The 22,692-nt window shown below is 49.1% G+C and overlaps 1 protein-coding gene and 1 long non-coding RNA gene across 4 annotated transcripts in view; one reads left to right on the forward strand and one right to left on the reverse strand.

Moving 5' to 3' along the window:
- Positions 1 to 7,414, forward strand: part of PRKCE (protein kinase C epsilon) — a 525,000-nt gene extending 517,586 nt beyond the window's left edge. The window contains exon 16 of one of the 2 annotated variants that reach the window (XM_035695928.2): positions 4,204 to 4,320. Coding sequence is in view for 1 of the 2 variants with exons in the window: in XM_025465795.3 (XP_025321580.1) it covers positions 4,204 to 4,350 (147 nt within the window). In the remaining variant the exon portion in view is untranslated. Of the gene's footprint in view, positions 1 to 4,203 lie in introns of both variants that reach the window. The other variant, XM_025465795.3, reaches the window with a different exon arrangement.
- On the reverse strand, positions 6,659 to 21,306 carry LOC112671584 (uncharacterized). Of its 2 annotated transcripts, XR_003143714.3 has the most exons (4): positions 16,780 to 21,306; positions 15,888 to 15,998; positions 12,968 to 13,159; positions 7,265 to 11,442 (listed from the first exon to the last, which is right to left on the reverse strand). It is a non-coding gene; the product is annotated as an uncharacterized LOC112671584 (long non-coding RNA). The 2 variants fall into 2 exon arrangements; XR_007413771.1 differs by lacking the exon at positions 15,888 to 15,998 and having other exon boundaries at positions 6,659 to 11,442.
- Between the last annotated feature and the right edge of the window lie 1,386 nt (positions 21,307 to 22,692).

Consider the following 22,692-nt stretch of genomic DNA (forward strand, 5'->3'; position numbering starts at 1 on the left):
GAAGCTCATGGCATCAATGGGCAGATCCCACAGACTGTGTTGGTAACAGCCAAGCTGTACCTGATGCGTGCCCATGGCACACAGGTGCTAAGACTTGGAGGCGCCTTTATTGGGGGCCCGTTATATGTTGGGATCTCCAATCAGGCACCTAACATCTGACATCTCATGGAGTCCTCAAGGCAGCCTTTTTACCTCCGTTTTACAGATGAAAAGACTAAGTCTCAAAGAGTGACTTGACAAAGTATCATGTAATCAGGAAGGGACAATCCCAGGATAAGAGGGCAGCCAGCGCTCTCTACCCTACTCTGTGTCGCCCCCCCCCCACCCCGAGTGTGGGACAAGGATGATATGGGAAGGGCTTTTTGGAGGAGATAAGGTCTGATAGAGGTCCCAGATCACCTTTCAGGCTCCACTGTGCAGGCTAAGAGTCTGACATTTATATTTTAGGGGAGATTTATGGGCTGACCAAGGATCCAGGCAAACAGGGAGTATCTGTCAGGCTTTGCCCATCTTGAAGTTGAGTCTTCTGCTTGCTTAGAGGAAGGCAGAAGCTTTTCAAAGAATAAAATCAGTGAATAAAGTAATCCCCAATCCTCTTTAAATTGGAAGATGCTGGGATGCCTGGATAGTTCAGTGGTTGAGCGTCTGCCTTTGACTCAGGGTGTGATCCTAGAGTCCTGGGATCTAGTCCCACATCGGATTCCCCACAGGGAATCTGCTTCTCCCTCTGCCTGTGTCTCTGCCACTCTCTGTGTGCTTCTCATGAGTAAATACATTTTTTAAAAAAATAACAGTAATAAGTAATAAATTGGAGGATGCTGTGCATGCTGTCTCCATGCTGCTAATAGCGGATGGTGTTTCCCAGAGCCATTTGCTTTGGAAAACTTCTCAAGTCTCTAAGGCTAATAGTCAGGAATTGCACATAGTGGGGATGTTGGCTTTTTGAATTGGGAATAATGGACATACACCTAAAATGCTTCTAAGGATCTGGAAAGGCCTGCGCTAGGCAAGGATATTTTTCTATAGAGTTCTTAAAGAGTGGCACAGTCACTCGAATGCTACTGAGGATTCTGTGGCCCCTGGAAAGCCCAGAGCTGAACTAGATGGCTCCCCAGACTTGCATGAAATGGAGCCAGAGGTCCTCTGGGAAGGACACCCCTAGCTGAGCTTCACTGAATCTGGTTCCCGGGTCTACAGTCAGCAAGTGGGGGAATTCAGACAGCCTGTGGAATCTGGCCCCACCGCCATGCTCGGCTTACCTCTGGAAATGAAACTGGTTTCCATGACTAATGGACACTAATGACTGCAAAGTGAAGCACAAGCAGTAGATACACGGGGAGGAGCGATGCCAGAGCAGCTCCAGATTTCCCGAGGTTCTCTGTACACCTGCTCCCCTCATGCATGAGCAGCGAGCAGGAGCCGGGAAAGAGGGGTCCCTGCTTCCACAGATACCGGAGAGCCAGGCACGGCCCACCCTTGGCGATGTTACAAAAGTTTTCCACCCACCCTAGTCCCTCCTGCCTCTCCCCTTCACCCAGGTACTACCACCCCTTCTGCAGCTCTCCATCCCTGCCTGCCCACCAGTGAGGGTACCTCCTGGTCACCTTCTGGGATGATGCTTAGTGCTTCCCAAGTCACTCTCCCCTACCCTGCTCCTCCTTCTAGACTCATTTTACCCAGCACAGCAACCCCTTCCTCAGTCAGAGTGATCCATCCCTCCTTGGACAGAGATGTTCAGAAGAGGCATCAGCACACCCTTTCCCCAGGCACCAGGCCTCCCATGTCACTGTGGCAATGGGCTTGGTATTCATCGCAGAAGTTCCTGTCCACACAAGGCCCCCTTTGCCTCTTGCGGTGTACACACCGGAGGTGGAGACCAGATCATCCTCCTGCCCAGGAGCCAGGCCTCCTGGTAGAAGTGACTAAGCCACTTCTTTGCTTCCCCATCTCAAGGGCAACACTCACATCCTTCCATTTCTGGTCCTGTTTCCATCTCTTTTGTCTCCCCTCCAAGGTCTCCGAGACCTACTGACTATGTGGCTGAAGCCCAGAGAAAACACACCAAGCAGGACTGATGATGAGCTGAAAGATTTGCTCCTCCCTGCTCTGTGCTAAGCACCCGATTCTGACCTCAGCCTGGGGTGATCTGCAAACATGCTGGGCTCGCCCAGTGTCGGTCACCCACTCTCGCCCCAACCCACAGCCTCTCCTGCCAGGCTTGCCCGCTGGCAGGCCATTCTGGCTCCATTAGAGCCCAGCAGCCTGGCCTAAATGTCTCCTGGTGGGCTTCGATTCTTGCCATGTCTTTGCTCTTCTCCAGGGACCAGCTCTCCCGACGTTCCATGCAGCATCATGCAGAGACCTGGCTTTGACCCTGACTCTGCTCTTAGCTAATCGGGTGACCCTGGTCAAGTCACCAAATCTCTTTGAGCCACGGTTTCCTCATCTGTAAAATCAGGATAACAGTACCTGCGTGTTCCAAGGATCAAGTAAGGAAACGAATGGGAAGCTGCTTCGTAAACTATAGAGCTGCACGCTTCCCAAACTGTGTCCTGCAGAATGCTGCTCCTGAGGGAGGTGTGGAGAAGCTATTCAGGAAAAAGAGAAAAGGAAGGAAAAAAAAAAAGTTTCCTGTCACGTTTGAGGAAGGCTGTCCTAAGCAAAGTGAACCAGGTTTCTTGACTCTAGGACAGAGGCTTTAATCCACCAGCGTAGGTGGCAAATCTCCAAGAGCTGGGTGCAAAAATAGCTTTGTCTCAAAACCACTTTTTTTCACAGACTAATTATTAACATCTTTTAGGTCACTAGTTTCCACAGAACAAAGCATATATTAATATTATTCTTCCTACAAATAATAATGCTAATCTTTCCACTAAGATTTACTCTGTCACCTTGGTCACTAATCCTGGTAACACCAGTTAAGCAGTGCCTGGAAGAGTACGGCAGGAGCTCCTGCAAGCCCATGGGCATTGAGCCATGTCCTGCGGGCCGGGGAGCTGGCAGCAGAGGCCCCTGCAGCTGGACTCACCGTGTCTCCCTCCATCCCCATGCCCGGCTCTGCCCCAAGCAGTTGGCTGACCCCCTTGTCCTGCTCCACATCTCCCGTGGTCCTGCCCCACCCCCCACCTTTGCCCCATCTCCCTGCCCAGGTGACCTCGTCCCATCTCTGCCAACACAACTGTAACTCATTCTTCAAGTCCCAGCCAAGTCCTGACTTCTCCGTGAAAGTTTTCCTAACTATTGCAGGGTATGTTCTAGACAGGAACACTGGCTCCCAAATGCACTGGAAGTCCCGGGAGGCGGAGAGCATCATTTACGCTCTCAGATTCTCTCCCCAAACCAGGATTTGTTTGGTTGCTGCCCTCCACCCGCCATGGACCACAAGCCCTACTTTGGGAACTTGGGCCTCCAACTGGGTATGGGTCCTTCTGAGCTGGGGAGTCAGTGGTGGGATTTTTTTTCACGTGTCCATTCATTTGGTAGATGCTTATTGTTGGGAACCCAAAGCTGAATAAGCTAAGAGCCCTGCCTGTAGGGAGCTCTAGGTCAAGACAAACACACACAACTCATTGCAAGTCAGCGTGTTGAGCGTAATCATAGAAATAATGTAAGAGTGGAAAATAAGGCTCTTAGTGGGTGCAGGTAGGGATGGAGGCAGGCCTCCCAGAAGATGGCCTCCCGCCCCCCCCCCCCCCATCCTCCTCCTTACAGAGAGGATGTCACATGGAGCAGACCTGGGAAGTTTATGGAGGTCTACCTCTAGAGAAGAAAGAGCCTTGGAGACTCTGTGGGAGGGAGATTCGAGTTTGTTCCCTGGGTCACAGAGATGGAGGTCTCGATGGAGCCAGAGGGTTAGACTAGGAGGGGAAGTGTGAGATCAGAACTACGCATCCCACTCTCCCAGACACACGCACGCTACCCCCCACACAACAGTCTGTGGGAATCCCACTTCCCTGCTTTTCCATCATCCCGTCTCACCCCTTCTTCCCTCTCACCTGGACTCATTCTTCCTTTCCAAGTCCTCTGCCACCTCCTGGTCCTGGGGCCATCCATCGTGACCTCATCGGAGCAGCCCTGCGTCTGCTCTCGGTAGCTAGCGGCCTGCTTTGGTGAGAGGCTGGTCAGTGTGATGCCCACTCCCCGTGGGGGGCCGTGGGGAGGAAGGTCAGCCTGGAGTCAGTGCTTTCTCTTTTCTTCTCACAGAAAACCAAAAGAGATGTCAATAACTTTGACCAAGACTTTACCCGGGAAGAGCCAGTACTCACGCTTGTGGATGAAGCAATTGTGAAGCAGATCAACCAGGAGGAATTCAAAGGCTTCTCCTACTTTGGTGAAGACCTGATGCCCTAAGAAGCTGCTCCAGGTGGACTTTGGTGATGCTGCAGGAAGGGGTGCCGAGGAGAGTCCTGTTTCTGGAGGCTCAGAAGGCCTTGAACTGCTTCACCTGTTCTCCAGAGCCCAAGTCCCTCGTCTGCCCTCTATTTATTGCGTTCCCTTACCCCAGGCTGGCTCCTCCCTCTTCTACCCGGGGACCAGAGGAACTCTTGGTTCTTATCTCACCGGTAGTGCAGAAGTGCGCAGGGTCGGTAGCCAGCTGGACACACCGCGTGTTTGGTCCATCGGCAAGCCTGTCTCCATTCCTCGGGGGCCCCCAGCAGTGACACAACTTCAGTTCTTTTACTTCAAAGAGCAACCCACATGAAAAAAACAAGCAAATAAGAAGACCCTGGCTCTGCAATTGGATCGAGGGTCCCGACAACTCTCACTTCTCCGTCCTTCCTTCCCCCGCCTGCCACCCTTCTGTCCGGGAGAGACGTGTGCTTCTCCAGCTTGGGGGGTGGGTGCCGTCGGGACCTGCTGTGAAGGAGACAGGCCTCGAGGTGCACGGGTTGGCTACCTTGGAATGGCTCGTTCTTGCTTGCTCTGGTTTTAGCTTTGGGCCATGCCAAAGTTGTGAGAGCACGGATCTCATGGAAGAAACCACTCTTTGTAGAAAAAGAAATTTGCTTTTGAACTCGATTAACATTTGAAAAATCTATTCGTGAATTGGCTTTCTGATTGGCCAAAAGATATAAATTCCAATATTAATGCAGGTAGATATTAAAGGGCTAATATACAATGAGAAACCAACTGTCCAAGGTTCATGCTATTAATGCTTTCATGGCACTTGGGGGCCGGAAGAATTGAGAGAGAAGGAAACTAGTAGTGTTCCTCATTCTTCAAGTTCTGCCTAAACACAGAGGCCACCCCAGCGATGGCCCAGACCCTGAGGTTCTAGTGAAACTCACTCCCAAATTCTCCTTCCAGTTTCATTCTATGCTCCCAGCATACGCTCTATTTATTTCCCGCAACGGTGTGTTCTTTTTGCGCACTTCTACGAAAATGGTAGTACTACTGTGTCGTGGTTTTTAGACATTACACGTGTAAAGTGAAATATGAAATATCTGCTTTTGAGACAAGCAGAATGAGGCTAAACATGGGTTATGTGGAGGGTGTCCAGAGACAGAAGAGCAACTTGTCTGAAAACTGACAATGTGGCCCGATGTACTTGGAGTCGTGTTTCTGTGCGACCAGCGGTGGCAACTCATGTGGACACTATTTAATGGATGTGATGTTACCTCCTGTAGATATGCTAACAGTGTTACATTCTTTGATTTCCAAGGGTTCTCTGTGGCTTTGTGTATATGTTTCCCAGAGGTCATTTGATTATCTATTTTACTGAACTGATTTAGCAGGGAATGGAATCCATTCCAACTGTTGCACGTGGATTTCCCAGCTGCCCCTAAATATATATACTTGTGAGTGGCAAAGTGGCACTAATGAAGCTTTTTGCCCTTTGTACATTTGAGATTTTTTGTATATAGTGTTTGCTGCAAGGCCTGTGGAATTAATTCATTGAATTTAGAGGTATCAACTGCTGCATGTTCAGGCATATTATAAAACTTTAGTCTATGAAAGAATAATTATAATAATGTCCAGGTGCAATACTCTGTAAGCGTATTGGTTCAAGTTACCGAGAGATAAGGTGTGTTTCTTTCTTTCTGGAGGGTGGGGAGGAGTCCTTTATGTTGTTTATTTCATTTTGGGTTATTTCAAAAGATGTAAACATATATTAAGCTAATTAAATCTCACATCTGGTTCTCCTGTGCTCTATTATGCCCTGATAGAGATGGGGAAGAGAAAGGAATGTTTCTGATGGTGGTTTCAAAGCTTGGACGGTGACTGGCTCGAGCCCATAGAAAGCTGGTGTCCATATTTGCATCTGGCTGGTCATAGCCTTTGTTACTAACGATGACATTCAGTTCTCTTTTGATTTTAATTTTTTAAAAACTCAGGTGTAATTATTATCTGTTCCTATGATAATTTCAAATATTATACTATATCAATCTGTGTGTTTGGCGTACCAGTGAAGTGATGAAGAACAGTAGATTAACTTAATTTATCTTCGGTAACTTGACATACTGGGGAGAGACTATCTTCTGGAGTTGAGTACAAGCACAGAAACATCTTCATGGTGGCATCATCTCATTTTTTAAGAAGACATGACAATACTGCCCGTCATACTCATGCATCACTACTGCTCTGTTTTTCCTCTGCTTCCTTCACCATGAGGAACTTGGAACAACCAAGCAAGCTCTAACTGCAATGCCAAGCGGCCTGCATCAAGGCCTCGGGGGTGTTCCCTTGTCAGCAGCGCTTGGGCCCTTCCTACAGGACAACTGGCATTTTTGCTGGAAAGTCAAACAATACATTCCACCCGGCAGCTCCAGGCATTCATTCGCGGGGTGCCTGGCCCAGAGATGCCCCCTTTCGGCACCAAAGCTGGGCTGGCTGGGACACCTCCTGCTCGGGGCCAGAGCTGATCAAGTTCTCACACGGGCAGGTTCAAATCCCATGTCGTCTATAGAAAAAAGCTTGTGTGTTCCTTGAGTATTCATTGTTTCCTTTCAGTTTTCACAAGGGTTAGGAAGCGGACGCACTGTTACATTTCTTTCTAATCTATCCAGCTCTTGAGTGCAAAAAAAAAAATGCCAAAAAAATATATGAAGGATAGCTGTTCTCCTGTGTTCTCTCATTATGGACTTTGTGAAGTGGAAACATCATTTTTTTCCTCCAAAGGTGAAAAAAAATGCATTCTTGCTTTAAAAAAAAAAAGGCTAAAAAATTACCTCTTTTTAAATTATGTGCAAAATAATTCTGGCTAAATATAAAATGTATTCAATCTTAGGGTTTTTTTTTTGTATTGTGATGCTTTATTTGTACATTTTTTTTCCTTTCTGGATGTAATTTTAATCTCTTGCCATTCATTAGTGTTATTTCATTGTAAACATTATTGTGCCAAATGTACTGTATTCAAAAGGATGTGAATGTGTATTGTTTCAGAACCTAATAAATACAATGGCGTTAAATCTTATATCTGGGCTCCAGTGAGCATTTTTATCTCCTTTGTGAGGGGGCAGGGTGGCACCAATGGATTTTTGTGCCCTCTGTACGCTAGAGATTCCAGATTCCAAAACCTAGACATGGTTTCAGCTTTCCCCTTGCCCTTTGAAGATGCACAAAGGGTACAAGTGGCCATAATGGCTCGCCCCAGCCTTGCCTCTAAGCTTCTGGTCTACCACCCCAGGGATGGAGGGGGCCTGAGTAGATCAGATGCGGCTCTGGGCCGTCTGGATGTGGAGCAAAACCACCCCCATCTGCCTGGGAGTGCTGGAAAACAGACAAGTAAAGCAGGCAGCACCCTCATTTTTTTGTCTTTCTAGAGAAGCAAACACTGAAGCCAGTGCCCATTCAAGCCTTGTCAAGCTTGAAGAACTCAGGCCTTTGGTGTCCAGGAAACTCCTCCTAGACTGGAACCCCTTGCAGGCTGGGCCTGGAGCACAGCTGACCCCTGGGGCTCCGGGTGTTAGCTCAGGCCTGCCTCCCTTGCTTGGCCAGTGTCTGTGGTCATCATGGTGGCTCCTGGGCTCTCCGGTTCCTCCTTTGTGCCTTTCTGACACTCCACTCCTGTCGTGCTGCTGCATCTACAAGCCTCCTCCTCTTCTTTCTCCAACACAGAGTTTTCAAGAATATTTGAACTCAAAAGTACACTCTTGAGTACACTGAAAATTGCCAACTAGCCCAAGCTTTGTCTTCTTTAAGAGTCATGGAAGTGATTGCGGTTTTGCTGTTTGTCGTCCTCCAGTGAAGGGATGGTCAACCTGCCACCATTTCAGCCCTCAAAAGTGATTCCTCATAAGCCTGCCAATGACTGTGGTATGTCATCCTGAATGTACTCTCAGTTTCCCCTCTGCAATGTCTCCTGCCTGCCTGGAAATGTAGCAGGGATCTCCAGACTTGCTCAACAAGAAAGTTATATATATATATGTTTTCCTCCCTGATTCAGGCAAGTGTCTAGGTAAGTGACCAAGGAAAAGCAGACATCTTGCCAGCTTGTCTGATTAATTTAAATAAAAGGAACTATTCTAGGAAAGTCAGAAGTCTTCTCCAAGCATGTCACTGAATGAAATCTGGCCAGCCTACGCCTTCCTTGCCTGGTGACCCATAAGAGACAGCTCCAAAGTCCTGGAGGTGAAGAAACTCATCCTCCCAAATCTATCTACTCCATAAATCACATTGAAGCTATAAGAAAGGTCAATTGCTGATCAGCATCCCTGGTTTGGAACCTCTGTCCCCACCCCCAGCCACGTTCCAGGAGAGAAAGCCACGCACTGGTAGATCTGTCCCTGGAAGCCGTGGACACAGGTTCCTGGCAAGGCTTAGATGACTTCTAGAGCTACTTCAGGGAAGCCTGTTTGAGTGGCTTTGCCCTTGAACTGAGAAACTGCCAAAGAGATTCCTTATAGAATCAATGAGCACATTGCTCCTTCTCCATTTCCTTGTACCTGAAGAGAGTCCAGTGCTTGGGTTAGCAGCAGCCTGAAGATCCCCATGGGATAAGATGACTGAGCCACGTGACATGCGTTGTCATAGTGCTTGCGATGGCAGAGATGGAGTGGAAAGAAGACTTAGACGCCATATTATGAAATCTGTTTCTTACTTAACAGCCCTTTAGCCTCAGCGATGATACTACACTTATGGTACATTGGTTGTAAGCAATACCTGAAGGATGGGACAGCTGTGCCAGTCAGTATCTCCTCCAGGGATGGACAGCTGATCAAATAGTGGTGGTTCTCTTTTTTTTGTTGTTGTTCTATTTTGGTTTTCAGAAGCCTGCTACAAGTGCTTCTGCTCTCTCTTATCTCCCATCAACACCTGGAGGTTTTGTCACTAGCATAAAGGATTCCAGGAAAATATTTTCTCAAGGAAAATGGTGGCTTGTTAACTAGCATAAAGAATGTTAGAAAGGTGACGTTGGTGATATTTGAGATAACAGATGGGCAAAGATATTTAAGGACAAATCTCCACATTTAAAAACAAGAAACACAATGTAAGAAATAGCCTTCTACTTCCCTACTGATCCTGGCAGTGCAAATTTAAATCCGTGCAATGCCAACTTACGCCTGCCAGAATAACTAAATCAAAAGGCAGACATTGGGCAGCCCCAGTGGCCCAGCGGTTTAGCACCTGCCTTCAGCCCGGGGTGTGATCCTGGAGACCTGGGATCGAGTCCCACGTCGGGCTCCCTGCATGGGGCCTGCTTCTCCCTCTGCCGGTGTCTCTGCCTCTCTCTCTCTCTCTTTCTCTCTCTCTCTCTCTCTCTCTCTGTGTGTGTGTGTGTGTGTGTCATGAGTAAATAAATAAAATCTTTAAAAAAAAGGCAGACATTTTCAAGTTTCAGTAAGGATGTGGAACAGTTGGAACTTTCGGTGTTTCTGGTTTGAGTATAAAATGCTACAACTGCTTTGAAAATTTTTTGCTACTAAAAAGACTACTAAAGCCAAACATGACTACCCTTGACTCAACAGAAAAGTCTATCAACTATAGAATAAGAAATCAATTGTGGAGTATTTGCACAGTTGAACTCTGGAGAGCCATGAATCATTTATAACTACGTGCAGCAACGTAGATGAATCTGGCGACATAATGTAGAGTTTACGAAGCCAGGCACAAAGGAAGGCAGACTGTATGATTCCATTTGCATAGAGTAGCAAAACAGATCATCTGTGCTGCTAGAATTCAGGCTAGTGGTTGCCCTTGTGGGCAGGGGTCATAGTGAGTAGGAGGGGCCACCAAAGACCTTCTGGGATGCAGGTTAAATTGTGTTTTTCTGAGTGGGAGCTGCCAAACAGCTCTGATCACTTTGTGATAATTCACTGAGCTGTACCCTTCGGATTGGTGTACTTCTAAGTGTATGATATGTCGATAAAAAATTGTTACATGCCAAAACCCCCCTAGGATGACTTTTGTCTTTCACCATAGGGGATGGCACCCCAGGTGGGTCCCGTAAGCTGCCTGTGTCCCCTGGCTGTCCTAGCGGAGCCTTGGTTACCTAACTCCTACAGCAACCTAGTGTGTGGCTGGCACAGGGTCACATTTGACCTGGGGGGACCACTTCTTCAAGGCACTATTGGAAACACCCTGGCTGACAGAGCTGGAACTTCATGGAACTTGCTGAACGGCCACAAGACTCTTCTATGCCTGCTTGCTAATAAAATGTCCATGTGTCTCAGAACAGGGTCTGCGAGGTCGTTAAGGAGCCACTAAGCCTCCCCCTTTGGCAGCTACTGAGATCACCAAAAAGAACCCAGGGAAACGCATCACAAAAACCAGTTCAGGGAGCCCACCTCAAGAGGGTCAGCTGTAGCGTCTTCCGCTTGGGCAGGCAACCTTGCCTTTCCAAACCTGTTTCCACAGTCATCAAATGGTGATAACAAGACCTACTACCTCAAAGTCCTCTTGCAAAAGGGCAGTGAGATAAAAGGTTCCAAAGCACAGAATCTAGAACTGTCGCTATCCTTTCTCTTCCCCAAGGCGCTCTGGTCACAGCCCAGCCTGCACCGCGGCAGTGTGGCCTGGTCTGCTGATGACTGCTGTCCTGTCCTCACTCCGCTTGGTTTTTCCCTCATCGTCCAGGTGGCCTGCCCTCGGCTCTCCTGGGGCACCAACACACCCCACCCCACCAGTGAAGAACTGTCGCTGGGGCAGAGAAGGAGCAGGGGGGATAACTGAAGACAAGGTCTTGGCGCTCAGGGAACCTACAACCAGTGGAAGATGGGCTCGGCCTATGCAGAAGAGCAGCATAAGGCAAACGAGAGACAAAGATAAGCTCTGTAGATGACTCCAGGGAAGTCCAGAGAAAGGTTTAGGTTTGTGTTATCTAGGCAGGCTTCCTGGAGGAGGCAATGGTGAGGGCACTGAAGGATGATGAGGCTGTGGGCAGACAAAAGGCAGAAAAGGGCCTTCCAGGTGGCCAGTCAGCTAGTTCAGGCAGCTTGGTAGTCAGCAACTTTGCTGTGAGCATCTTCACCCCATAACTTAATTAGCCATGAGGCAATTTTCCTGTAAAAGAAACATCATGAAAAATACAAGAGAGACTTTCATGAAAGAGGACATCATAAAAAGTGAAACGTGAATAAAAACATTAAAAAGACTTTTCTGTGAAATTCAGAATATTTGAATACATTCAAAATGTATAGTGTAGATTCATGGCAACACTGTTCACATAACTTATTTTATTTTGTGGATTGTACAAAAGTACTTGTCTTCAAAGCCTTTCCATCCTAATATTAGGATGCTATATGTGTGTGCACGCACTGGTAGGTTTGTCTCCTAATTGGGCGTCTCACTTTTTCTTTCTTCACTGCAATGTCTTCCTTCGCTGAGAGAGGTATGTGTTTCCAAGTACTAGGATCCATCTTTATAACTGAGCTTTGTGTAGAGCTGTGAAGGCCTTTTACACCGCTTTGCTCCTGGCGTATTGTCATGTGCCCGTTGCCAGAGACCCAAAGATCTATGGGAAATGTGGGTTCAACACTCTGTGTAGCTGTATAGACCATCATGAAGGCAAAGATTTATAGAATATAAAAATAGGGTCACCAGGGTGGCTCGGTGGTTGAGCGTCTGCCTTTGGCTCAGGGCGTGATCCCAGGGTCCTGGGATCGAGTCCCACACTGGGCTCCCTGCATGGAGCCTGCTTCTCCCTCTGCCTACGTCTCTGCCTATCTTTCTCTCCGTGTCCCTCAAGAATAAATAAATAAATCTTTTAAAAAGTAATAATAATATAAAAATGGGCACATTGCATTAATGAAGAAACAAAACTAAACCATCTACCCGTTATTTTTTTTTAATCTTTTACAGCAAAATGGTCTTATGGCTCACTAGTCATGTGGCAAAAAATGCAGCAAAGATGTCAATGACAAAGATGCTTACGGCAAAAATACCAGACCCACACTCAGCTTGGAGTAGCATAGAAGGACCCAGGTGGGGGACCGGAGTCCCAGGGCAATGCTGCAACTTCATTTTTCAACATGAGATTGTCAGGGTCGCTGGAATCCTTCCAAGTGGCTTGACGGTCTCTGTAGGTGGGACAGTCTCTCAGAGAGCCCTGCCCTGCCCTGCCCTCAGTAGAAGGCTGTCTTTATGGATGACAGGAGAGATCATATTTCCCTGCCCACCCTGATCAGATCCGGTCACGGCTGCCTGAGGACTGAGGTCAGGTCAGCCTCAGTTCTAGAACCCAAATGCAGAGTAAACTGTTATAAACCTTACTGCTTCTCAGGCCTTCTGCACGGGGGAGCAGTTGGCCACCCACTGCCCTCTAGGCTCTGAGGGGGCCCTTTGCTGGGTACCGGTTCCAGAATCTCACCATTTATGCTTCCTTCTTTGGGTTGTTAAATATTTAAATTTAACATGCATCATCCTTCTTTGTTCCAGACATCGTGTTAGGCACTACACGTAAGTAACCCATTTAAGCCTCACAAAAAGCACATGATTTAGATGTTGATCATTTATATGGTAATTAATACTCCATTTATCCCCCTTTTACAGAGAAGAAAACTGAGAAGTCAGAAATTATGTAACTTACTTAGTCCTTACGACTCTGTGAAACTGTTCTGTTGTAATAAGCCCATTCTACCGATGATGGCCCAAACTGTCAGACCCAGTGACAGGCCAGGTCGGATAACACAGCACTGTTCGTTTACTCATTTATTCCACAAATGTATTCCACAAATACTCATAGAGTTCCTACCACGTGCCAGCCATTCATCTAGAACATCTTCAAACCAAACAGATGGAAATTAGTGCCCTGGGGGGATCCCTGGGTGGCTCAGCGGTTTGGTGCCTGCCTTCGGCCCAGGGCATGATCCTGGAGTCCTAGGATCGAGTCCCACATCAGGTTCCCTGCACAGAGCCTGCTTCTCCCTCTACCTATGTCTCTGTCTCTCTCTCTCTGTCTCTGTCTCTGTGTGTGTGTCTCTCAAGAATAAATAAATAAAATATTAAAAAAAAAAAAGAAAAGAAAATTGGTGCCCTGACACAGAACTTATGTGGGGGTGGAGCCTTGACAGGCTATAAGCAATAAATGTGACCATTAAGTGTATCGTATAATGTGTAAGAAGGTCAAGGCCTCCGCTAACGTTTGAAGCAAGAGTACGAATGGAGGTCCAGATTGTAGGGCTAATTTTTTTTTTAAGTTAAAGCCCAGGTATTGTTAGTAGTATGTGCTTGTCCCGACGTCCCTTGACCAAAACACCTCCATAGGGCAGCCCCCGGTGGCCCAGTGGTTTAGCGCCACCTTCAGCCCAGGGCCTGATCCTGGAGACCTGGGGTCGAGTCCCACATCAGGCTCCCTGCATGGAACCTGCTTCTCCCTCTGCCTGTGTCTCTGCCTCTCTCTCTCTCTCTCTCTCTTTCTCTCTCTCTCTCATGAATAAATAAATAAAATCTTTAAAAAAATTAAATTTAAAAAAAAACTTAAAAGATTACTTAAAAAAAAAAAAAGACAAAACACCTGCATAAGCCTCCGTGACTTAGTGCTTACCACCTCCAGGGCTTCTAGCTACACTAAGGGGATCCACTCCTGAGGACCCATCCTAGTGGGTTCTGCTCCTTAAGAGGTGACAGTGGTAACACAAAAGGCAGCGGATGAAACCAAAGCAGGGGTGAAGCTGGACACCCCTCCCCCGTCTTCCCCTACAGCCCTCCCACTTAGCACCCCGTGAGTTTGGGCCCACCGTGGGGGTAGGATCAGAAGACCTTGTCCTGGCCAGCCCTCCTTAAAAACCGTGGTCCATGCTAATGTCCTTGCCGAAATGGCCCACCCAAGATGTGCATGGAGGTGTTTAATCTTGTGTGGACTCTGGGTAGAGTGGGGGTCTCCTGGGTGATCCTCGGCAGGGGAGGAGTCTAGCCTGGTGGGGATAAACGCAGCCAAAGGCAAGGTGGGTGGGGCTAAGGAGGAAGGTCTGTCCTCCCAAATCCTATCACCACCCACTGAGGCAATGAGGAGCTCCTGGAGCTGGGTGGGGAGTTGGTGCACCTGCAGGTGTGGAAAGGAGGTGCGGGGAGGGTGCGGGGATCTGGGAAGAGGCAGCAGCAGCAGCTGGGAGCATTTGGGCTGCAGGGGAGCAAACTGGATTGCTGTGGGAACAGATATGGCTCGCCCTGTCGCCCAAGCACCCCTCTCATGGCTGTGCTCTGTTGGAGGGAGGGAGGCTGGCTTCCGGTGTGCCTGCCAAGGGCCAGGCGGGCACTGTGCCCCCGGGGAGGTGCTGTTTAGGTCCCCAGCTTGAGGAATGAGGGCTCTGAGGCTCAGAGAGGTCAGGAAGTCGTCCAAACCACACAAGCAGGCCCCTGCAGACGCCAGACCCAAGCCTGCGATTTGTATCTGCGTCTAGTTGGTGCCAAAGGCCCGGCTCTACCCATGGGGCACCTGGTCACTGCCCCCACACAGGTCCTGCAGGCTTTTTGCTTTTTTTCCCAGAGAAATGTCACCTCCGTGTGAAAACATACAATTGTTTGGTGGAATTCAATTTGTGTTGCTCTCTCAAAAAGCTTTGAATGTGAGCGCTGAGGCCTGGCCAGGAAACAGGCAGAGGCCTCTGGGAATTCCTTCTCTCCTGCCCCACCCCTCTTCCCCATGCCACCTCCTCCCAGCAGGGCCCGGAGAGCTGGTCCTTGAGGCCGGCACAGCCTGCATCCTCCACCCACAGACACCCCTCCCACCACCAGCCAAAGAACCCCTCCCTATGGACTATTCTAAGCAGGAAGCCAGTTTTCAGTTCACTGGAAAACAGGAAATGCCTCCAAGGGTCTGAAGTCTCTTCGAGAAGGGTCTGTGTCCCTGGCCAGTTGCTGAGCACAGACACAAGGCCACCCAGCCCCCAGCCCGGAGAGTGAGATCCTCGGTGCCTCTCACCAGCCCCTCTGTCCTGGCACCCGAGCTGACTCCATCCCCTGTGCAGGATACAGGTCATTCTGGACTAGGCCAGAGCCCTCGGGATGCCGGGGATGCTACAAGAAGCACCAGAGAGGCTAATGAGCCTCTAACTAGAGACGGAGGCTGACCTCTCACCACTTCCACCCTACGGACTTCTAATCCCTGTCAGAGATTGGTTGGCCCCCGACAAAGCCTGACTTCCTGGTCCTTTCCTATGGTTCACTTCCTCATCCTGGCTACACACTAACCCTCTAAACTTGACCTTGTCAGAAACTAACCTTTAGTACTAACCACAGCTTCACTTCCTAATCCTGGCCACGGACCAAACTCAAGTGCTTGCCAGGCTCCTTATCCATTCAGACATTTATTGAGCTTCTACTGAGTGCTAAGTGCTATGAGCCCAGCACAGCCTGCCCAAACCTACAGCCTGTGGGGGGAGGTAGGCCTCATACATGAAGCTCTAATCAGATTTGGAGGAGGGGAGAGGGTGGTAGGAGCCTTGTCGGAAACTCCAGTGCTGTCATTGCCTCCAGTGTGCTGGGTGACGTTGGATTGGTACCATCACCTCCTGGGTCGGGGGCTCCATGGGTTCCTCTGCAGTAGGAAGGCATGCCCAGATGGTCTCTGAGGTCCCCATCCTCCATGGTGCATGCCACTGAGGAAAGCCCGAAGCAGTCTAGAATGTGAGGCATCACTGTCAGTGTTGGGAGGCTATAAGGGATCAGGCACTTCTGGTTCTATGCAGTAGATGGGGGTTCAAGGAATCCCTCGTCCATTTGAACATTGGTTTTTGGGTTCCATCATAGATGGTGGGTCCCTGACTAGATACCACTAATATTTCTTCCTGCCTCAGCTTTTCCATCTGAAAAGAGCTGTGACACCAGCAGTTCTGGACTCTGGCTGTCCTTGTGGTGACCCAAATGGTAGAGGAAACAGGATAATTAGGGATGGAGACCACCCAGAGAACAGGAGCTTCAAGCTCACAGTCTGATTCCCCAAAGGGCACGGGGATGGCAGTGGGCAGAGTGGAGACTGGCTGTGAGGGGAACAAACCACTATTTAGAAACCTGCCGCCATTCTCCCATCATTAGCTGAATTAATAAATTCACCCCTTAATAGCTGCACAATGCCCGGAAGTCCACCATCAGGAGCAGCAACCTCACGTGCAGGCACTGCCCCGCACCTCACCTGCACGTAACCTGTCCCTAGCCCCCCATGCAGGCCTGCTTCCTTTACCAGCCATCTTCCCATATCAGATGAGAGCAGGATGGTGAAAGAACAGCAGATACTGATGGGGAAGTCTCCCAGGGCAAGTAAAGATAGATGGGTCTAGAGGAGGTGAGGTCTGAGGTCTCCTGTGGTCTCCAAGACCTTTCCATGAGGTCTGACCTATGAGTAATCTGTCGCTGTGTCCTCAAACACCTCAGAACTGAGCAGCTTAAAACCACAGACGTTACCTCACAGTAACTCCCAGTAGGTCAGGAATGCAAGCATGGCTTAGCTGGAAGCTTCTCCTCAGCATCTCCAACCAGTCAAGGTGGCAGCTGGGGCTGCAGTCTCATCTGACAGCTCACCTAGGGGAGGGCCTGCTCCTAAATCACCGCCGCAGCTGTGGACGGGCCTCAGCTCATCACTCAGGATATTGGCCAGAGGCCTCCTTCAGTTCCTTGCTGGCCGGGCCTCCCCACAGTGCACCTTGCACCATCACAGCTCACTTTCCCCCGAGCGAGAGAGCAAGAGAGGGGACTCAAGGTGGAAGCTACAGTCTTTGTGATGTCATCTTCAAGGTGACATCCCACCACTTTTGCTGTACATATTCCTCAGAAGCAAGTCACCAGGTCCAGCCCACACCCACGTGGATGGGATTCCACAAGGGCATGAAGATCAGGGGACAGGGGGCATTAGGAGACAGGTCAGATGCTGCCTAACGGGATCCATGAGGCTCTCTCTTTTCTAATATATCTCTGTGATACTGGATCATCTTCATATACCTCACCCAAAAGAGATTTCATGAGGAAGCTTCTGTGACAATCCAGCCATCCTCTATAAAGCTGCACATGGAAGAGATTTGTAGAAGTAGAAAACAATGCCACCATATTGATAGATGTAACCCACATTAATAAAGGCTCACTGGGATCCTCCTAATTTTTAAAAGAATAAAAGGATCTTGAGATGTATAGATCTTGAAGGTTAGAGCTAGGAGACTGTCCATGGAGGGCTGCCCTGGGGAGTGAGGGGGAGCGTGCCAGTGAGAAACTTCTCAGCCCCCAAACACCTTAGATGCCTGGATGCCTGGGAAGGAGGCGGCCACACACAGTGAGTGAGACGAAGGGCCTATAGTCTAACTTTCACTTTCTTTACAGTTTTGCACACAAAGTGTCTCTGAGTATCTGTTGTCTTGCGTTTAGGTGCATCAATATGTTCACCAGGCACACATGTTAGTTGGCACGGGCATGTGTGTGCATGAGCTTGCACAGGCGTATCTGAGCAAGCACATGTGAAAGTTGTCATGTGTATGCAGATCTGTGTGTGCATGTGCCAATTAAGGGGCCCCTGGGAGTGGGCAGGGCCTGGCCAGCGGGTCCAGAGGCGTCCTGCTACAGGCCAGGGTGGCAGGGCCCACCACCTCCGCAGCCGTGTATCCCTGCAATCCCCTCTGCCCTCGGCCTCTGCACTCAGCATGACTCTCAAATATTTTCATCTTCTATGGGAACTTCCTGTTCAGCTTCCTGTTGTTCTTGGGCTTTTCTTTTTCAATTGTGTATGTGTGTGTGTGTGTGTGTGTGTGTGTGTGTGTGTGTGTGTTAAGGTTGTAATTCTTTTAATCTGCCTTTTTATTTTGCCCAGAGTGGCACCATGGTCCCCAGCCACCTCTGAGAGGAAGATGCCCTGCAAGAGCAGGCCAGGTCCTCGGCTGCAGTTAGAGACTCTCGGGCATCGCACCCGGGGAATAACCCCTCCTTCCATCCAGATTGATTACGGCTTTTAAAACCCTAGTCTATTCTGTAGAAATTGTTCTGTGCAACAGCCAGCGGGAGGGGAAAGAGGCCTGAGGGGAGCAGAACTGGCCACCCCAAATATGCCTCTCTGGCATACGGATCATTTTGAGCTGCTTATTCTGAGAAAGTGTAGACACAGGAGAAGCTCTGAAAACACAGTAGACTCACCCTCTTCTAGGGAAATTCATGCTGAGAAAGGAAAGCGCCGTTTGTCCCGGTGTCTCCCTCTCAGTGCTAGGAAGGGAACCTCTGCCAGTGAGAGCTTTTCCCCTGGGAGATTGATCTGCAGAGCTGGGCGACTATCTTTCCTTACCCTTCGTGCTCTGCCTTTCCCCTGCGTCGCCTCCTCACCCTCCGGAAGCCCCAAGCCCCTGCCCCTTCCTTACTCAGGAGGGTCTATAAGCTGCAGCTGGCTGGTCACCTTTTGAGTCTCCTATCTCTGTGGGGCTCCTGACTGTACATGCCTATGTAATTTAAATTGGTTTTTTTTTTCCCTCCTGGTCATCTTATGTTAATTAAATTCATAGACCAGACACAGAATCTAAAAGAGTAGAAGGGATCATTTTTTCCTCCCCTGCAGGCCTCTGGGCAGATTTCTTGGCGGGGAGGTGGGCAGGGAAGGCCTGGTGAGGGCAGTACCCCAGGTCTGCAGGTGCAGTGACACGTCAGTCCTGCCCTCCACCCACCTCTCCCACTGCCGCTGAAGCAGTGCAAGGAAGCACAACTAACAAAGAATGGGGACTATGTCCAGAGCCCAGCCTCAGCACAGCCCAGCAAGGCCTGGGCCTCACCCCCTGGCCAGCCCCATCCCCCAAATGGATGGTCCTCTGCACAGACAGGTACCTGTGCTCTTGCTGTCACTCTGTGCCTTTCATTTCGTAACCACCCTCTGGTGCACCAGATTTTTCTTTCACACTGTCAACAAAATCCTCCAGGATGCCTTCCCTGACACCCCTAGGTCAAGGGGAGAGCTTCATCCATCATGCCCCCACTCCAGAGCCACCTCCCCACGTCTCCCTCACCTCCTGCTCCTATAGCTGGTCTAGTGATTGAGCCATCCTTGCTTCTGCACCCTCTGATCTCCTGCGTGTTCTTGTTCCCCCCACCCACCCCGGCCAGGCCTATCCCTCCAGGCCAGGGAACTGCCTTTAGACCTGCTCCCCTTTCCTCTTGGCTTCTCTTCTAGATGCTCCCAGAGGACAGATCCCAGTCTGGTTTTCTCACTGTTACTTGCCTGGGCTGAGACCTAAGAAAAAAATGGTCCTGAATAAGGATTCGTTTTCCTTGTTGTTTGCTCTCCCAATGCGTTGACATGACAAACTTACCCAGATTCAACCTGTAATAGTTGATGTGCTTCCCCCCACTCCTCCAGAGGGATTTGCGTTTTAGCTGGAGATGAAACCCAATCCCAAGAAAGAAATCTCTGACTGTGGAGTTTCAGATACCCTGGCAGAGATGGTGGATAGAAGATATGCAGGGATACCTCAGGCAGAGTCCAGCTGCCCGTGACCGAAGCTAGACCACCCCACTTCTCTTGCCTGCCTAGAAAGGGAAACCAGTCTCCTCCCAAAAGGGCCCCACACAAGTGAGAACTAGAATTATCATTTTTGAATATTGTTTAAGTAAAAATGGGGACTCTTGGGCTCCATCCCTCAACTTATGAAATCAGATCTGAGGTGGGTGAGCGGCGACGGGGGGAGGTTTCAAAGGTGATCTGATACACAAGCAGGCTGTGAAACTCTCCTCAGGTGTCTAGTGTGTCCTGGATTTCTAGCTGCGGGACTGCCGTGGCAGGTGCCTCCTAAATGCATGAGGAACTGAATGGGAGACAGGGAGATGCCACAAAAGGAGCACAGGTTCTGAGGTGTCAGGGATCTGCCACTTGCTAGAGGACACTGAGCAAGCTGCTTGCATCGGCAACATAGAGACCCTCACCCCTTCCTCACAGGGTCGCTGGGTGGGGAAAAGATGCCAACCATGCCCAGGGTGGCTCCTCGTGGGACACGAGGGAGGTACCCCAGAAGGGTGTGGAAGGAGAAACCCCTCAGCTGATCTTCAGGACCTGGCGGAGGGCTGGCACCCACCATTGCTTAGGGTCTTCGCTAGCCAGCCTTGGCCTGCGGGGGCCCCTTGAAACTAGTGTTCATGCAGCCCACCGAGATGGTTCCTCTGGGTCCAATCCGAGAAAGCAGAACACTTGAAGCCTGTTGTTTATGAGCAGGAATAGGGGACAAGCCACCACTTCCTGGTCAAACCATCTCCTGTAGATGTTCTCTCTGCCCAGACACTTATGTCCCGCTGAGGCTGCTGCTCTCTGAAGCCACAACAGTCTGAAGGGATGCAGTGTGAACTGAGCCTGTGACCCACACTCACCTCCTGGCAGTTGTCCTGCCCTCACTGCTGCCTCCCTCTGGAAACTTCCCTCAGGAGCCACTGAGGGAACCTCCCTCAAAACCAGCTCAACATCCACCATCTGCCTTTATTTAGACTGATAAGGCTCTCGTCGCCCCAGAACCCCAAACTGCCAACCAGGGATTCAAGATGGTAGTTTGAGATGTTTTCTTTCCTCCGAGCTCTCCTCAAGCCACTAGCTAATCCCCGACGTACTTCAGCCATTACATGTGTCCTCAAGGGTCTTCCTGCTCTGATCACTCCTGGGCCCAGCTTTATCCAAACCCTTGCTATTTGTTCCTCCTCAAGCCTTCCCATTGGGCCTCTGTCACCTCAGACCCACCTTGACAACCCCCACACACCCTCAGCCTGTGTGCCCTAGGCCCCCTCTGAAGTCTGCTCATCTCCTGAAGCCATCCTGGGTGGAGGCAGCTTTCTGCCCCTCCAGAGCTCAGAGACCTGTTTTCCTTAGCCTCCACTGACATTCCCAAGCCTTTTTACACTTTCACCTTCCTTCCAGATCCCAGCTCCTGTGACACTGACCCCATCTCACCATACCATCTGCACCCACTACCCCTCTTCTGACCTCCCTGTTCTTCCCTCTCATGTTGAAGATTCCAATTGTTGGCTCATCGTTTCCGATTCATGACCTCATTCTAAGAAACAGTAACATCCATGGAGCCTCCACATCTAACGCCCTGATCTCCCAGTTCCCTGCCCTCCCTACCTCCAACTCCAACTTTCTTCCACCCCAACTCAGCCACCCCCACTCCAATGGTCATCCTATTCCTCTTCAGCCCCAGTAACTGTGGCATTTCTGAAACTCAACCACAAGCCTCAGACTGTCTCACCACAATCTTCTAGCCTTCTAGCCAACAGAGCACTGAGGTTTTGTGTTCCCTCTGCAACTCCATTGAGACTTACAATCCAGCGAGCCCATCACCTCTTCACCATCTGCAGCCTTCTTTAGTCTTCAGAGTCCTCTTTACCTGGCTGAGAGTCCATCATCATTTTAAATACTATCTTTCAAACAATCTTAGCTTCCTTGGGGCTTAGCATGACTTATCTGGCAAAATCCCAAACTTGCTTAAATCCAGCAATTTCACTGTGCCTTCTACCCCTGAGCAGCTAGGTATTGGGTGAGAAAAATCACAAGCTTTAGCTCAAAGGTATCCCCTTAGCTTCATGACTACCAAACACAATGGCCATTTAGCTGCTTCTGGCAATCATTGGATGATTCCCAAAAGAGTTTGTTCTCCCATTCTAGGGAACGGTTAGTTAGTACCTTTCTCTCTTGCTGAACTTTGCAGCTAATCTTCCCTTCCCATACTTTCAGCTGATGACTTTGCCTTATGCTTCATGGGAGAAGTAAAAGCCACCAGTCAAAGACTTCCTAATCCCTCAACCTCCAAATCTACTGTGGTGAGGACCACAAGGACAATTTGTCTAGAGGCCATTAAAGCCCAACATTCTTGATTTGCGCTTGGTTTTTAACAGGAAGTCCATAGCTTCCATCTAGAATATAATGATTGCTATAGGTTTGTTTTTTGGGTCGTTTTTGGGGTTTTGTTTTTCATACAGTTTTGCAACCTGTACTCTTGCTATAGGTTTTTGAAAGCTGTCCCTTTTCATGTTATTTTCTAATGCCAGTTTGCTATGAGATCTGGTTTGTTTGCTTGTTTTATCATTTTTTATTAAATATGTTTTCTATATTGACTGATATAATTATATGTAGCATAGTGATCCATAGACAAATGAGTAAGAAATAATCAGTGTCATTAATCACTGAGTTTTAAGGTGTTATTTGTTACGTGACATTATCACAGCAGAACCTGACTAATGTACTTTACAAAATAAGCAGGATAGCTTTTCTTCTCAAGTATCTGAAACAATTTGTATGTTTTTCTATTTGCTGAAGTGAAGCTTCTATATAAAACCATCTGTACCTGGTACCCCTTGAGAGTAGGAAGCTTTGGTCAC

This window comes from Canis lupus, chromosome 10 (assembly GCF_003254725.2).
Source record: "Canis lupus dingo isolate Sandy chromosome 10, ASM325472v2, whole genome shotgun sequence".
NCBI classification, from domain to species: domain Eukaryota; kingdom Metazoa; phylum Chordata; class Mammalia; order Carnivora; family Canidae; genus Canis; species Canis lupus.